The sequence below is a fragment of the Macaca fascicularis genome, chromosome 4 (assembly GCF_037993035.2).
Source record: "Macaca fascicularis isolate 582-1 chromosome 4, T2T-MFA8v1.1".
NCBI lineage: Eukaryota > Metazoa > Chordata > Mammalia > Primates > Cercopithecidae > Macaca > Macaca fascicularis.
The window spans coordinates 53,753,590-53,772,009 of NC_088378.1; the positions used below are offsets into that span (position 1 = coordinate 53,753,590).

At 35.2% G+C, this 18,420-nt stretch overlaps 1 protein-coding gene across 9 annotated transcripts in view; it reads right to left on the reverse strand.

Annotated features, from left to right (window-relative positions):
• The window catches only part of SHPRH (SNF2 histone linker PHD RING helicase), a 90,919-nt gene that overhangs the window by 16,729 nt on the left and 55,770 nt on the right, over window positions 1-18,420 (reverse strand). For 7 of the 9 annotated variants that reach the window (XR_012433513.1, XM_005552067.4, XM_074037201.1 and 4 more), the window contains 4 exons: window positions 17,520-17,663; window positions 16,314-16,415; window positions 11,882-11,953; window positions 8,882-9,070 (listed from right to left, as the gene is read on the reverse strand). Coding sequence is in view for 7 of the 9 variants with exons in the window: in XM_005552067.4 (XP_005552124.1) it covers window positions 8,882-9,070; window positions 11,882-11,953; window positions 16,314-16,415; window positions 17,520-17,663 (507 nt within the window). In the remaining 2 variants the exon portion in view is untranslated. Of the gene's footprint in view, window positions 1-8,881; window positions 9,071-11,881; window positions 11,954-16,313; window positions 16,416-17,519; window positions 17,664-18,420 lie in introns of those variants that run through there. The other 2 variants (XR_012433515.1, XM_074037199.1) reach the window with 2 other exon arrangements.

Sequence of the window (18,420 nt, forward strand, 5' to 3'; positions counted from 1 at the left end):
TGTAAATAAACTTGGGTTCAAATCTGCCGGCTTCTGAGAAGACTACTCAATGCGGTTACTGCTATAGAAAGTAAATATTCACATTGTTAAAAAAAGGTAAGATTAACACAGGAAAAAGGGAATGGGTTACATACAGGCAAGGCTGCTTGCAAAAAAGCAAAAAAGTAACAAAAGGAAATGTGGATACTAATCTATTCCTGTATAAGCTGTTAACACAGTATGAACATTCTCAAGACAGGTAAACTGGTAGCCTCAGGCAAACTCATTATTTAGCTACAGCAGTAAACAGATGCAAAGTTAAGCTTTGCTTATGCATTAGGGATGCATACTATGTTATGCATTAGGGAATGTCATGCATTAGGGAAGAGTGTACATGGGAAGAGAAATCCCACAAACCTGCTAGATAATCTCTTAATATATTAGGTTGATAAAGCTGTACTTAACTATAAGCATCTCTGTCCTCTTCTGACATTATTGTCCCTTTCCTTACTCCCATCCTTTCTCCTTAGTCTCTTCAGCACACACACACCCCCAATCCTAACTTTGTGCTTAATGTTTGGTTTTCCTTCATGTTTCTGAAACATTAATGACCAAGGCCCAGTTTTGGAGTAAGGACACAGCTTCTGTCCTGTACCCTCACTGACTGTATCTTTGTCATTCTTCTCTCCAAGGCACTAATTCTCTCTAAGGTCAACTAGAAAACTGGGATGGGAGACATACAAAGTGTTCCCACTCAGCTCATGGCTGTTATCTCTCCTGGTTTTCTACTCAAGACACAAAGTCAGCAGCCAGGAGAACTAAAATGTTTAAAAATAAAGAAGTGAAGTAAAGTGAAGTCTTTCACTTTCTGGAAAATAAAGTGCAAAGTTAGAAGCTCCAGAATTTGGGGCAGGAAGTCAACACACTGAAAAAACAGTAGAGACCCAATAGCACCAAAGGCCAATAAAGAGTATTTCCAATGAAGTTTGGCCTGGAAGTCACTTGGTAACACAACTCAAGATCAGAAATGTCATGTGGCTTCTTATCTGCTCTAACAGGTGCCACTAACTTGTTTTTATCAGAGTTAAGTCTCATTGGAATAAGGTGTTCTATAGTTGCAGCCTCCTGTTGTAAAATGTGGAGAATCTAACCTTTGAATTACAAGTTGTTAAATGTGTTAAAATGACAGAAAATTCAGTTTTGTTTCTTTGCCGTATGTTCAGTAGACTGAAAAAATTCTTCTAATAAAGTAACCAAGTAGCATCCGATCTAGATTTTAATCCTCTCCCCTCCAGAATGAAATGAACTATTTTACTGATGCAATTTCAGAGGGATGAACTGCTTCTTATGCACTGAAGACTTATTATTAGGGAAAAAAGAGGGTGCAACATTAATAGTGAAAATCTGAGTATTGGTGTAGAAAGATACACTGTAGCTTGGCTTTACTCTATTTCGATTCATGTCCATATCCTATCTACTGAGATTTCTTACTTAAGAGAGAAAGGAAAGGAATGAGAACACATATGAGAGTTCTCTGCTGCAGCAGCAAAGGGCTACTTGCACTTGATTTACACATATAAAAGAAAAATAATGCTCAGTGACTAGGAAGGTATTGTTGCTTTGTATTTCATTTCAATGACTTTATAAGTGAATACTGGAGCACCATCTGAAACAGGGCTTGGCAATCCATCACCCTGAATTAAGAGCTTGTTACTCAATATATCCCTTTGTCACCAATCTAGTTCTTCCTTTTCCTTTGCCATTTTCTATTTTTTCTATTTACCTCATCTGCCCACATCTTTCTGCCACCTCTTTTTCTGTGCAGGACCTGTGGATTCCCATGGTCATGCTTAGCTCCATTTGTAAAATTAAGAGCTAAAGTCGCTGCTGACTCCTCAAGAATATCAGAGAAAAGTCAATGCAATGAAGATGATGAATACACTCAGTCTTATTTTATTTATTTATTTATTTTTTGAGACGGAGTCTCGCTGTGTAGCCCAGGCTGGAGTGCAGTGGCCGGATCTCAGCTCACGGCAAGCTCCGCCTCCCAGGTTCACGCCATTCTCCTGCCTCAGCCTCCCGAGTAGCTGGGACTACAGGCGCCCGCCACCTCGCCCGGCTAGTTTTTTGTATTTTTTTAGTAGAGATGGGGTTTCACCGTGTTAGCCAGGATGGTCTCGATCTCCTGACCTCGTGATCCGCCCGTCTCGGCCTCCCAAAGTGCTGGCATGACAGGCTGGAGCCCTGTGTCCGGCCCAGTCTTATTTTTTTAATCAAACAAAAGAGAGAACATTCTTGTTCGGAGACTACTTTATGTCAACAAGCAGGCTGTATCTTTAGAGATTTTATATATATTAATTAATATATGTATTCATACATATGAAATACACACAAATATATAGGAAAAACTTCCAAAAATGTTTTATATTAAGAGGATTGTTAGTCAAAAGTTATTTCCTATTTTGGTATTTTCTGACTTCTGTTACTTTTATTCTAGACTTTTCTTTTTGAAATAGAGCTAACTCCTTCAATGTGTGTGTGTTGTCCATAGTAGGTTCAGCTGAGTAAGATCAGTTAACATTGTTTTATTTCTGTCTGCACCTGTTGACCATGCTAAAAACCCATACTGGTGGCCACAGATACAATTGAGTGCAGTTATGAAGCTTGTATGATTGGTGCTACAAAGGGGAAATACTTTTTAAGCACATGCGTAGGGCAAGTACTGGGTTCTTCAAGCATTCACATGATATTTGAATAAAGCTCAATGGAAATTATGTCTAGGCTGTGGAAAATCTTACAAGTGTACTAGGCCACAAAAATATTATCCTGTTCTTTTAAACATTCTGCATAATTATTTCAAAGATGTAAGTTAGCAATGGAAAAAAAGTTAAGAATTTTATTTGGATACAAAGGCTCTTAGGGTTACTAGGTATACAGACTATTCAATTGTCATCCATCCATGCATTCAAATACTTACTGAGTGTCTATTATATGCCAAGTATTGTTCCAAATGCCTCATATAAAATAGTGAATAAAACAACATCCTTACCTCATGAAAAGTCCTCTACCTTTTAATGGAGTTTATACTCTACAAATGATGTTTTCATAAAGATAATTTCATAAAGATAACTTTTAGTTCATATCTTAGAAGTCTCTACTGTGTGTTCAATTTATTGCAAGCTATGGATAACTTTAACATGAGGCTAACAGTTCAGAATTACAAGTATTAACTTGGCCAGTGAACAGAAAGAGAAATGGTATTTTTTTTTGCAATTATATTTAGTCATAACATATTTTAACAAAAAATATACAACTGCATTCCAAATTTACCAGTTAATGTTCATGTTATACAAATCTTGTCTTATATAAGAATATTTAGATAAATATATTTAAATATAATCACTTCTGGATTATATTTACCAAATTATTTTATTCCCATTTTAAACTCAGTCAGAATTTCATAATTCATTTTTTTCCACTCAGATGTTTATTTTAATTATATTTTAAAAGTGTGAGACAGATGTCACAAATGATCTTTAAATTAATTGAACAAAAATTCAAATTAAAAAAGAACAGAACAGGATTCCACATGTAGAATTCTACAATACTATGGCTAGGCTTCTCTGTGAGTTGGAATGTAGAGATACAGAGTTTTTTTCCTACAAACAGGCCATATAAGGTATCTCTATTATTAAGATATTTGCTTGCTAAAAATGCAGATTTCTGGACCACATCCCAGGTCTAATGAGTCAAAGTTTATGGAGGTAGAGAATGAACAAAAATACTTATTTTAAAAAGCAGGCCAGTTGATGGTCAGATACTTAAAAGTTTGACAAGAGAAGCAATTGTGTAGTATGTGGTGGGTGGAGAGGGTGCTGTATTGCTGTCACTGTATCTACGTAGTGGTTATGTCTATTTTCTCCCGGACAGAAATTTCTTATTATCTAAGACTCTTGTTCATTATAGGGTCAGGGTTTCCACTGGCAAAACGCTTTGTATGAAACCTAGCCAAACATAAGACACAGGGAACAAGACACATGGGCCATATGTTCTGCCAGGAGGCCCACTTCACCATCCAAAATGCCTGGCAGTTGTCAGAACTTGCAAGGGGAATTTTGTTTACTTTGTGAGATGCCCAGTAGGTTCCAAAGGTCATTTAGGAATACTGTCACACTGTTGCTAGGGAAGAAATGGTCTTCAACTTAAGTGTATCCACCAAACAGGACATTTGTGATCCTAGTATTCATTTTGTATCTATGGTCAATCAACAGCATTCCTTACATTGGAAAATCTCTTATTTCCAAGAAATACTACTTAAAAATGTCTACTACTAATAAATAGTAGTTTTATGTTTTCCAAATATCTTTTATCCACAAAACAGCTATATGATTAAGCATTATGCATGATATATGGTTTGCTATGTCTGAGAATCTTGACATAAATACAGTGAAATAACCATTTCAGAAATAAATTTCATATTTCAGAAAATATAAATATTTCAACTAAATAAAAAATTACTTATCAGTATTGTTTGTTAAAGATCAGGGATTTGATAATCAACAATAATATAAATAGTTTAGAAATAATTGGAACTAGTAGTTCTAAAATTTGAAAATAATGCCTTAATTATTTACACACAGCCATCTTTATTTACATACAAATCCAAAATAGGCAATATGACCTTTTATGTGGAAGTTTCAAAGAGTCACAAGAGAGGGGTGAAGTCTCAGAATACAATAAGCAGATGTTTCAAGGAGGACATGACAGACAGCAGGGCAGAAATGTGACAGAAGTCAGAAGAAGAGACAGGAAGCACAAGGCAAATGTGGCAGACACAAATGGTAACAGAAAAAGCAGCGAAGAGCCAACCTAAACATGGCATGAAGCAATGTGAGGACATCGAGGAGGGATAAAACTTGCCCGCACAATGATACAATATTCAGTGTTACGTACATGTGCATCTTTTTATCAAAGGGAAATTATCTTTAGTAAATTCTATAATCTTAATTTTTTTTAAAGATGCTTCAGTTAATTCACGTGTTCATCAATACCCATGAAAGACAGCGAGAAGTGAGGGCACAATAAACAGTATTTATACACTGATATCCCTGCTCCAACAGCACGGCACATGTAACTGTGCCAATCTCTATCCTGGGTGTCTAGGAAAGTTGCCATAAAATGAACAGGTGTTTGGATTTGATGGGCTCAATGCCTCAGTTTCGTAGAGGTTGTGCTGTTTACTGGTAGCTAGAGCAATCACTTCCTTAACCTCTCTGCACAAAACCCGACACAGCAGTTCTTTCTTACGCCAGTTCCTTGTACTGGGATGCATGCTTTTACCTAAGGGTGAGCCACCTCTTCTTAGCCACAAAGGCCATCTGTGGCCCTTGAGATGCTGTGGCCAGAGGAAGAGAATGAAGAGAAAAAAGGAAGGGCTAAGAAAGACTATCTTTATGGGAAGGAAAAGAGAAACTATAGGAGTGGGAAGAAAGGCAGAGAGAGGGACTGGGAAGGAGCGTAGCTCTGTGTTGCAGGCAGGATAAAGAGTAACTGTCAAATGCCTCAGGGCTGCACCGTAAGTCACCTACCTCTTCATTCAGTAACTCTTAGGCATTTGCTTTAAAAATTCAGTCCTCCCTCAGTATCTGTGAGGGACTGACTGCTTCCAAAACCCCTGTGGATATCAAAATCCCAGGATGCTCAAGGCCCTTGTATAAAATGATGCTGTACTTACATTTAACATACACACATCCTCCTGTATACTTTAAATCATCTCCAGATTACCTTATGTAATCCCTACACATCATTTCATTTGCGTGGATTCAACGTAAACTCAGCATGCTGCAAATTCAAGTTCTCCTCTTTAGAACTTCATGAAATTTTTCCTTTTCTAAATATTTTTGATCTATGGTTGGCTATATCCACAGACACACAGGGCTGACTGTAAAATGTATTCAGGGGATTCACCAATAGGGAACAGGACTAGATGATCCTTAGGTCATGATGCTCTCAATCACGTATCCTTGCCTATTCTGTTCCTCCTATACTGTCCTGCACTTCCTTCCTGCTTGTTCACCCTCTCACTTTTCTTCTTTCACTGCTGGACCTTTCGCTGGCGCCCCCTGGAACTTGTATTTCATGAAACAAACTGTTTCATATTTTCTACCTCTTGTAGAAATACTGCTCTTCACTTTCCTGCTCTAATTAGAACCTGGCTATCCTCTAAACATACTGGTCTCTCAGCAGCCCTTTTGAAAGAAGGATTTGAGTGTTGCATTTGACTGCTGGTACGCAAATGCAGGTTTCAGAGCATTAGTTCTCATTTGTATAACAACTTCCATTTTTTGAGCCTCCTGAAGCCCAGTTATCCCAACTCTACTCTTTGCTATAATTTACTGAACCCTACCCTACATTCACTAAGAATTTTGGTGCCTAATTTACTCTATACCTCAACTCTAGATATTACATACTGTCTGTCTGGACAACTCATCCAAAATTCAGGTCTCACTGATTAATCTTCTGGCATCTTTTCTTCTCCTTCTCACTTGAGTCACCTACTTCTACAGTCACATCTGGCAGACCTGTCCTCTCTGCAATGACTATAATTTCCCATTCTCAGATAAGAACACCTATGTTTATATCTTTTGGGCTCAATAGATATTTGACTTCAATGAAACCTCTACTTTCTATACATCAACATTCTCCTTCTTTTCAAGAAACTTATATTACAAATTATCCTTTCTCCTATATCTTCAGTCTATCCTTTTTTTCCACTGGAGATTAAACATGCTCAAGAATCTTCTGTCTTAAACAAAACAACCAAAAAAAAGTGATGTCTTTCTGTACTCTTCTGGTTACAATTCTGCTTCTATCTCACAGTTAAATTTACAAAACAGTTGGGCATTTTTTGTACTTATTGACTTCCTGCTCATCCCTCAATCCCTCCCAATCTGCTTTCTGCCTCTACATTTGTATTAAAAGAGCTCCTTCTAAAGTCATCAGTGACCTCATTAGACAAACTAGTCCATACTGTAGTTGATCCACCTTCAGAACTACTGCCTCCTTACCGAAGCAGAGCTTCCCTGTGGCCTTTGTTGCCAGCATACCCCACTGGATTGCCAGTCCCTGGTTGCTCCTTCTCATTTTCCAGCCCTCTCAACTTGATTCAATCTTTTAAAGTTAAGGACTTCATAGGACGTGATCTGAAGCAAACTTTTCTGTTAGTGACTCTGAATTTTGTATCTCCAGCTCCACTTATCAACACTTTTCTGGACAGTTCTACTTGGATGTCTTAGGCACCTTAAATATGGTATGTCTAAATGTATCTTCTTCCAAATGCCTTGTATCATTAGCCATACCACTACCCACCTGCTTATTCACATCAGAAACCAGGGGTGATCTATGAAATCTCCTTCACTAATGCTGCCAACATTCTCTTACTATCTTTACCTTAAACATGTCTAGAATATACCCATGTCTCTCCATTTCTACTGCCATTACCCAAATCATTGGCTGCCATCAGCCAAATAATCTGCTCCATTGGCCTATATGTCTGTTTTGGTACCAGTACCATTCTGTTTTGGTTACTGTAGCCTTGTAGTATAGTTTGAAATCAGGTAGCGTGATGCCTCCAGCTTTGTTCTTTTGTAGTGCTTATCACAATTATAACACATTAATTATTTGTTAACATCTGTGCTTCTTGGCCCAATTCAAACTCCTTCACCAATCTCCACAAGAGTAGTAACCATATCTGTTTTATTTATGTGTATGCTGCGTCTATGAGGCCTAGCACACCGCCTGTGTGCTAGTATATGTCCAATATATATGTGTGGAATGAATGGATGAACGCTTATTCTAACTGTGGGATTCTGTTTATCCCAACAGACTAAAGAGTAATATGACTGATATTTTCAGGTTTTACTCAAATAACAGTGAAAAAGAGCAATTAAAAGTTCTTTAACGCAACTACAGTTTCCTTGGGAGAAGGGTACCCTAATAACTGCCTAACTACTGGTAGTGAATTTCAACTTATAGCTGATTCTACTTACAAACCACATTACTTAAAAGTAAAAAGAGAGTATCAAAAACTCAGAAGAAGGAATAAAGAATACTTCATCTTGCTTAAGAGTCAACCCCACCATTCTCTAATTCTCATTCTCTATTCCTTAAAGCCCACATTTGCTACTACATTTAGATACTGATGTGTCTTTTGTTTAAGTTTGGTTAGAAAAAAAATATTAAAAAAGCATATTTAAGGAAAAGAAAGGACAAAATAGTCTTGGCTTTTTATTAAATACCCCTTAAAAGCAGTAAATCCAATTACAGATCCAGTCTGGATATCAAATTATAGCAATTTTCTTAAAATTCTGAATGAAGCACGGAAAAAAATTAGGAAAATAAAGCCAAAATTTGGCTTTACCCTGAAATAGCAATCCATGCTGTTTAAAAAGCACATTACATCTATCTTGTAGCTGTGTTCATTAGCCAATTTATTTTATCCTTCTGTTTAGACACATCCTTTTTTCCTTAGATCCAGGGTTGAGTAAAAGAATGAGGAAAACTCTTACTTTAAATAAATCTTTAATGTAACCAGACCTCTATCTACTTGTGGTGGATAGCAATATTATAGAGGATGATAGGAAACTGGAATTTTAAGCTGTTACATTTTAGCCACAGTGTACATGACTATCGCTATTATGTTTGAATAAGCATTCTGTGTTCCTCTCACAATAAAAAATTAGATGGTTAAGCTGAGGCTTTCAGGCAGTATATCTATGGACAACAGTGGCATCTACCTATTCACTGTCAAGCTCGTTCTGATGTTCATGCTTTCTTAATCAGATACTGCTTCCTATATTATATTGCCTTACCTATGCTTCTACGTGTTCCTGACCTACTTTACCTTCACAGGGATGTCCTCCTCCTGGTTTGCTTTCTCTGAGGTGAAGACATATGAGATTTCTTTGTGAGATGTGGTCTGGCGGCAGATTGCACACTTAATGGAGCTTCTGTGAGATCCCACGCTGTATTGTTCAATAATTATAGAAATGCATTCATTACAGAAACAGTGACCACAGGTCAGTACTGCCCACTAAGAAGAAAACAGAACAAGCCTTAGTGCTATCAAAGATGCCTTACAACTTAGAAGTATATCAAAAGGAGAAGAAAATCACAATTTTTCTTCCCAAAGATTTTATGACATTAATATTCTTTGTCATAAAGCCAAGTTGTGTCTTTAAATTAATTTTTTATTCCAAAGTAAGCTTTCATAATCTTTGGTTGTGTTCATCCTAAAAGTGAGCATGATAGTCATTGTAGAAAGGTGGTGGTCTCATTTCTGTATTTGGGAGGAACGTAAATCAGTCCTTCAGCACTCTAACAACAGATATAACAGAGGGAATCAGAACATTAATTTGGAGTTAATATCATACTCGACATATTCCATTTAGTTTAAAAAACAGATTTATATTTTCACAATTAAAGCACTTACATAGAAATTAATTATGGGTTAGTTAGTATCTCAAATTTATTTTGAAAGTGGTTCTGGTTATATTTTTTAAAATACAACCAAAAAGAAATTATTATTATTTTTTAAATAGTCTCGGTCTGTCACCCAGGCTGGAGTGCAAATGACGCAGTCTTGGCTCACTGCAACCTTGCAACCTCTACCTCCAGGGTTCAAGCGATTTTCGTCCCTCAGCCTCCCGAATAGCTGGGATTACAAGTGCTCGCTGCCACGACTGGCTAATTTTTGTATTTTTAGTAGACAGGGGTTTCACCACGTTGACCAGACTGGTCTTGAACTCCTGACCCCGTGATCCACCCGCCTTGGCATGGGATTATAGGCGTGAGCCACCGCACTTGGCCAAAAAGAAATTTTTAAGAAACCCCTTGTCCTATCTGAAAAAAATAAAATAATCCTCTGTGAATCTCTGCAACATACCATGGAGACTTTGGCAATGAGAGATGTAAAAGAGCAACAGATTTAGTCTAGGTGTAAGTTCTAAAAGCTATGGCATCTTAGAAATGTAGATTTAACTTTTTTCATCTGGTAAAAACAATAAGAAAAACTGTCTTTTGAGTGACAAAACTTCTAAATCCTTAAGCTATTTTTTTTTTTTTTTTTTTTTTTTTAGGATATGCACATGTATGGAAAGAAAGTATGAGGCTGGCCCACTTGAGGTTCTTTGCTGGATCAACTAAGATGCTCTTAGGAAAAGAATTCACATTGAAAGAAGAGAAAATTGAGGTATATAAGCTTGGTTTTAAAACCACTATTTTGCCTATTATCAGCTAATACTATTCCTACTGTTCTCTAGCTGTACCTCTGCCAGAGTCCACAGGAGTTAAGATTAATGAAACTGAAGAGCTGTTTTACTAGTATTTTTGTATGACACAGAGCAGCACTATATTGTACTTTATGTACCTCTAGTGCCACTGGGGTACTCTATTAGAAAGGAGTTTTCTGACTCAATGGAGCTCAAAATGGACCAACTAAATGTCAAGACAGGTCCACCTACATGTGCAATGGAGAAGAAGCAATGAGATACCTGGCACCTGAGCATTAGGAGTGACAGGACGCTGACTGACCCAAACAGAAGAGACAAATGACAATGCCTCTAGGGGCATCAGCTGGTATATATGAGTCATCTCTGATAGATTCTAATTTAATAACTCTAAATTAGAAGAAGGGAAGAACTGGGGAGCCAAAAAGGAAAAAAATATATAGCTACTATACATTGTGAATATGAACAGGGCTTGAAAAGTAGTTTTGTTACTATTATTGAAATCCAATATGGTCTTCTAGGTTATGCTACAATTAAATGAACTAATGTATATGAAAGTACTTTAAAAACTGAAAATGTTTAAGACAAAATGAAATAAAATGTCTGAGACATTCTAGTTGCATAAATCTTATCAAAACTAAAAGCAAAAAAGACTACTTTATGTCATGATTTCTTCCATTTTTATCACAACTTTTATCACAGTTTCATCACTGACTTTTGTCAGAAGTCACCAGCATTTGTACACTACTATTTGCTCAGTTTCCAATGTAGCATCTTTCCCTTTAAGATGTATTACCACATATTCTTGTGATCTCACCTTCCCCACCAATCTTGGAAACCAAAAGGTACTTTCTTCTTGATTATTACTGGTCAGAATATGGAATGCATATATTTACCTTTCATCTCTCGGTTCCATAGAAAAAAACAGCCAAGAATATCTCTACTTCTTCAACAATAATAGGCTTATCTTTCAAATTTTCAAGGGCAATGAATATTCTGATACATATATATATAGATTTATCATAGAAAGCAGAAACTTGTATTTTCATAAATTGCAGTTCTCCTAAAGAATGTTTATGAACATTATGTATATTAATATTCACAAAGAAATATATTTAAGTGGTCTACCAAAATCACATCTAAATTTCCGTAGGAGATATTAATTTGTACTCTAAAGTACAAGTATTATGAGATATTAATACTGGCAAGTAAGAACTGTGATTCTATACTAATGTAATTCCTTAAGTAAGTCTATGTGTGTTATATTACATTTCTGTATAATTACTGAATAACTATATTAACCCGACAAAGTCAAATTACTGGACACAACCTTGTGACTGGAAACAATGTTCAAAACTATGCATCTTTAATGAAAAAGATGGGGTCATTCTAGAAATATTTTTTCACTTCCCATTTCAGAAAAGCATTGCTCAAATATCTTACCCTAAGCATGTCACCTAACCTCTAGTGCTATCTTTAAGATAATGGTAATACTTGCCTTTCATAGAAACTAGTGGTGGGAAAAACGAGAGAGAGCAAAAGAAAAATTTTATGTAGAAACCTTTGAAAACCATAAGGTATTTTATAAATGCATCTGATGTTTATTATAATTTTACCTGTTTTCCCAGCTGTCGAGCACAGATTGGACAAGGTTCTGGATTAATACCTCCCGATGTTTTGTCTTGAGACTATCCAAAAAAGAATTAAAAAATATATTAGTTACATTTTTACATATAAAACCTGATCCATGTTTTGTAACTCATTTATGGAAATGAATACTGGCAATTATAATTTACATAATCTAACAATGTAGATGACCCATCAATATATTACCTAACATTATTATTCCTGAGACTTACTTACAAATATCATTTATTCAAGGAGTGGAAAAAAAAAACAATTTTAATCATAAAGATTGAATATTCCTAATCCAAAATCCGAAATCTGATGCTCCAAAATCCAAACTATTTGAGTGCTGACATGACAATCAAGGTAAACGCTCATCGGAGCATTTCAGGTAACAGATTTTCAGATAAGGCATCTAAACAAATTGAATCAATGAATTATTCTTTTCCTCTGTTAATTATTGATTTTTATAAGTAAATCAATAATGTATGTATATATTTTACAGTTCTATAATGTCCATTTGTTCTTACCATATAGATTCCGATTCGTTTTACTATGTTGTCCAGTTTTCCTTTTTACATATAATAAATCACCTACAAATTTAGTGACTTAAAACAAACATGTTTCCCATGATACTACAGGTGATTTGGGGATGGGCTGAGTTGGCTGGGGTTGGATGGTCTATGAAGGCCTCATGCTCATGTTTGGCAGTTGGTAGGCTATCTGTTCTGCAGGGAGGGCTGAGCTGAGGGTTCTGCTGCTCAAGAAGGTAAACCAGGCTTTTTCAGATAGTCTCACAGAGTTCCAAAGGGCAACAAGAATGGGAGGGTCATTGCTGTAGCACTTCGTAAATAATCTACCATAATTCACAATAGCTCTTCTTTTCCAATATGTCAATAAAGAGTTGACATGTATATAAACAGTGAGATTATAAATATTTTAGGCCTTGTGGGCCATATGATCTGTGTTGTAACTACTCAATTCTGCTACTGTGGCATGAATACAGCCACAGACAATAGATAAATGAATGAGTGTGGCTATATTCCAATAAAACTTTACTTACGAAAAAAGGTAGTGGGATGAATTTTTCCCATGCATGATAATTTGCAGATCCTTAAGTTAAACAAATTATAAATTTTCCTCTAAGCACTGTCACATATTTTTACTTTCACTCAGTTCAGAGCATTCTCTAACCTCCATTTCGACTTCTTCTTTGACCCATGGGTGATTCGGAAGTATCCTCTCAATTTCTAAACTTTTAGGGATTTATCTAGTTGCCTTTCCATTACTGATTTCTGGTTTAAATTCCTCTTCAGTCAGAAAACATGCTCTCACATACTTTTAAGAGCTGCTTTTTGAATTAGCATAAGGTCTATTTTGATAAATGTTCCATATACACCTAAAAAATATGCATTCTGAAGTTGTTGGGTGTAGTGGTCTGTGTCAATTGGGTCATATTTGTTCATTAGTGTTCAAATGATCAATAGCCTTACGGACTTTTTTGTCCATTCCTCTGGAGGAATCTTATAATAGTTTACCTCTGCTTACCTCCTTCCTTTGTGCTACTGACATATATTTTAGTTCTATATATGTTGCATAACCCATAAGACAGCACTGTTGCTTTTAAATAGTCAATATCCTTGCATATTTATTCACGTATTTAAGCTCTTGCTCTTCATTCCTTACTGTAATTGCATCCTTCAATCTGAAACAATTTTCCTTCAAAGAAGCTCCTTTAATACTTATTGTGATGTGGGTTTATTGGAGATGACTTCTTCCAGTTTATGTTTGTCTGAAAATATCTTCATTTTACTTTTTTTAAAAAAGGAAATTTTCATTAAGTATAGAACTTTAGCTTGGCTGTTTTTTTTCTTTTAGCAGTTTGAAGATGTTCCAATGTCAACTGGTTAAACTATGGAAACACTGAAACATCTCTAAAGGTGAAAAGAAAAACATCTGTACGTAGTCACCAGTTTTATTAGTGCTCCTTTGTAAGTATTAAGTGTTTTATCCCTCAACTTTTTTTATTTCTATTTTTCATTATTTTTGGTTTCCAGCAGTTTGACTATGATGTACCTAGGCAGTATTTTGTTTTTTTCTTTACTTATTCTGCTTAGTGTTTCTTAACTTCTTGAATCTTTAAGTCATTTGTCATACTTTTATCAGTTTTAGAAAATTCTCAGCCATTATCTCTTCAAGCTCCTGTCCTATTCTCTTCCTCTTGAACTTCAATTATAAGTATGCTAGATCTATGAAATTACAAGTATGCTAGATCAAACAACTGTGTCTCAAATCTTTTGCCCTATTTTGCTCTTTTTCTATCTATGCCACTTCAAATTGGGTATTTTCTATTGTACTATACCTGAATTCATGAATCCTGTTTTTTTCTGTATCTGGTTTCCATTCAATTAGTTTTTGATTTCAGATACTGTATTTTTGCAGTTCTATAATGTCCATTTAATCCTACCGTGTAGATTCCAGTTCGTTTTATCTATGTTGTCCAGTTTTCCTTTTCCTTTCTTTCACATACAGGTTGAGCATTCAAATCCAAAAATCTGTAATCTACAACACTCTAAAATCATAAACTTTTTGAGTGCTGATGCAATACTCAAAGGAAATGCTCACTGGAGCATTTCAAGTTTTAGATATGAGATGTTCAACCTACATAAAATTGTTGATAGATATTGTTAAAGTGCTTTTAGGAAAAGCTTATATAAATTTATATTTCCATTGGTAATGCATAAAATGCATCCATTCCCTGCCCTTTTTCACCACTGGGGTGTGTAATCATTTAAAATATCTGTGCCTACTTGTTGGCAGAAAATAGCACCCGTGTAATTTGATTTTTCCATCATCATAGATTAAATGCTTTTTCTTTTATTAATAGCCAAATGGATTTTCTTAGGTAGATTATTTATATCCTTAAAATTTTAAAAATATTTTAACATATAAACAATGACGTACAAGATAACTGTCTTTTTATTTTGACTATCATATATAAAGTATAGAAATCTTACATTTAAAAAACTTATGCCCAGGAATGTTGAGACACTTTCCTAAGTGTTATCTTTTTTTTTTTTTTTTTTTTTTTGAGATGGAGTCTCGCTCTGTCCCCTAGGCTGGAGTGCAATGGCGCGATCTCAACTCACTGCAACCTCTGCTTCCCAGGTTCAAGTGATTCTCCTGCCTCAGCCTCCCGAGTAGCTGGGATTACAGGCGTGTGCTACCATGCCGGCTAATTTTTTGTATCTTTAGTAGAGATGGGGTTTCACCATGTTGGTCAGCATGGTCTCAAACTCCTTGGCCTCCCAAAGTGCTGAGCCACCATGCCCAGCCTAAGTGTTATCTTCTTAATGTTAGCAATTTGCATGAAACTTTTAAATGTTTTTCTTCTTTTTACCTTTCAGAACAAGTGTTGGTAATCATAACAGTAATAATGATCTTAATAATATTAATAGCAGCAAAAACCTAGAAAGTGCTTACAGAGCAGAAACTACTCTGGCATTTTACATACATTAATTCACATAATCCTCAAGACAGCCCTATACTATGAAGTAGTGTTGATATCATTCTCATTTTACTGATGATGCGCGGAAAGGTGAATAACTTAAATAAAGTCACATATCTAGAAAATAGTGGAGTCATGATTCAAAATTGGGCTGTCCAGATCCAAAGTCTATCTTCTTAGTCGCCATGCTAAACCTATAATGAATGTCTAACTTTTAATTTTGTCTGAGATTTACTGATTCACTTAAATATATGTTATGCCAGTTTCCAGAAGAATTCAAATCTGTGGCTTGTCCTCACTTGCCCTATCCAAATATTTACTACTATATCTTGCCCCTAGAAGGTTCTCTGTCAACTAGCAAAATATGAATGCCTGCAATAAAATGAAATTATATTTAATCAATGACCCACCAATTCATCAGTGTCCAATATAATACTTAGATCACAACTCAGAACATGTGTTTTGAATTACACTTAATATTTTAAGTCTACCTTTATTACCATGTACTCTGATTTAGTAGCTTTCCAAACACACTTCACAGTTTCAAATAACAAATTACAAAATATTTTTGTATTTACAAATGAATGCATGTGTATAAATTGTATTATGCCATTTTCACCAAGAGATATGTTGTAATACTTTTACTATTCAAGGCTTTGAACTACAGTCCATTTACATTGTTCTCTACTATACAGTGCATGCCTTCTATATCATCTGCATAATATAATTTCTATAGATACAATATTCTTCTGTGATCTCTGTAGCTATACAATAGCTACAGAGACATAGTTAGTGTTTGGACTCATATAACACAAAATATTAATTTAAAAAATTTGCACCATTATGAAAGGAGTCACTAAAATCGTTTATGATAACACAGCATAGGAAAAAGTAGCATGTCTTAAAAACAATACCTTCTCCAAATTAGTTAGGTAAAGAAGCTGCCCAAGTTTTTTCTGAAGCTGTGATGTAGCAACAGCTTTATCATTTAGTAGTTTTATTCGGTTTTGTTCTACCTAAAGAAAATAAAAATAAAAACTTCTTTATTCTTTCAGAAAGACAGTTAAATTATATTAAATATGAACAATTCTCCAGTAACACAAATGTTCTGTTTTTAAAAAAAACCCATTTACATTCTAAACCACAAGTTTTCAAAATGGATACTAGATAATATACTTCAAATGACTTCTTTTTTTTTTGCTTCATGAAAGGCACAATTCAGTGCAGAGTTCTTTCAAATAGGAAATGTCCCTGTGTACCTGAAGTTAGATAAAAAATAAACTCAAATTCTATTATGTACCATTTTTTTCAGTAATACATCCATGGAATAAAGAAAAGTTACATGATTTGTTGCTCTGGCCTCAGTGATTTCATGAAATCCAGGAAAGAATTTCTCTGCCCTTCTTTCCTCTGTCCCCCTGGTAGAATACAGCAGACAGAGAAGGAACACTCAAACAAGAATGTATTTTCTCAGAAAAACTTATTCAGAATTCACATTTAAGTGAGATAGTATATAATGAATATATCTAAATTTTTCCAAATTACAGTCTCCAAGCTGTACAGAAAGACTTAAAGCACTAAACAAATAAGGAATAATGAATTATAAAGGAAATAATATCTTTTAATGGAGAATAAAAAAGATTGGTGGAGTACTGTTTTTAAACCTGAGTTACAAAGACAAATTTATTAGAAGGTAAAGTTGTTAATATTAGTTCATCATTAGCAAAAGAAACACTGCAAAAGAAAAGGTTTCAGTTGTTTTTAAGGAAGATTTTTCTAGTTCTGATAAAACTAAGGTAACAGAAAATGTCTAAAAAGTGACTGAGAATATCCATTGGTCTTAATAGCACATATAAGGTTTTAAATTCAAAAACAGATGAACGTGCAACCTGGAGAGAAACAAGATGCACCAAAATGCTAAGCATGTAATAGATACGAAATCGCTCATCTTCGACCATTTTTGATCTACAAAGACAATTTTCTATGGGTCAAATTAAAAATGGAGATTAAATACACACTTATAGTAGAGCTCAGTGCCCTGATTCTGCCTCTTCTATGGGTCTCTGATATCTGTGACATCTGCTTGCTGTTCCCTTTTCTGTGATTTACTTGCCAATTACCTCGTGTGGTTCAATGATATGAAGAACAGGCGGATTAGGCTTTGGCTCCCTAGGATCACGCACTCTTAGTCGTTCTGTAGCCATTGCAAGTTCATCAACAGCAGACACACGATTCCTCAGAGCCATCCAATATTCATGAAGCAACTGAACAGAAAAGACAAACACAGTGGTAAAGCATGTAATTAAAACTGGTTAAAATCACCAAGATGTGCCTTAAGCAAACATCTTCAATGAGATCTCACATTTTTTCTCTATGTGTCTAAAACAAGTAGTTCCTGGGGTCATTTTTAGAATGAAATGTGAATGAAAAAATCTCTATAGGACACTGCCTCTTTAGATTCTCAGGAACAGAATACAAAGATTTCTTGGTAGGACCAAAAATCTTTATAAAGTCCAATTATAGGCTGCCAGAATCTCTTCTCTGTTTTATTTTTTTAAAATGTTTTTATAACATATTTCACATATTCAACTATGTATAAATGGCATGAAGAATACTAAAATATACAATCAAGTACCCACCATCTAATTTAAGAAAGAATAACATGAATTCCTTAGAAAGGCTCTGCGTGTTCTTTCTCAACTGTATCACTCTTTCCTCACATATCCCTCCTTCAATACCTAACGATGGAGCAACCACTATTCTGAATTGTACTTATTCTGCTACACTTTTCACTGCACTTACACTATATGAAACGTATTCTTAATAATTCAGTTATATATGTTTCTGAAATTCACAGAAATGGTATCAATCAGTATGCATTTTTTGACAGGCTCTCTTCACTGACTTTACATTTTCAGGTAGATCTGGTGGATATGCATAGCAGGACCTCATTCATGTTGCTCTTCTGTGAAAAGGTCTGCAAAGTTATGTACAAAAAAAATGTACCAAGACCTGGGAGAA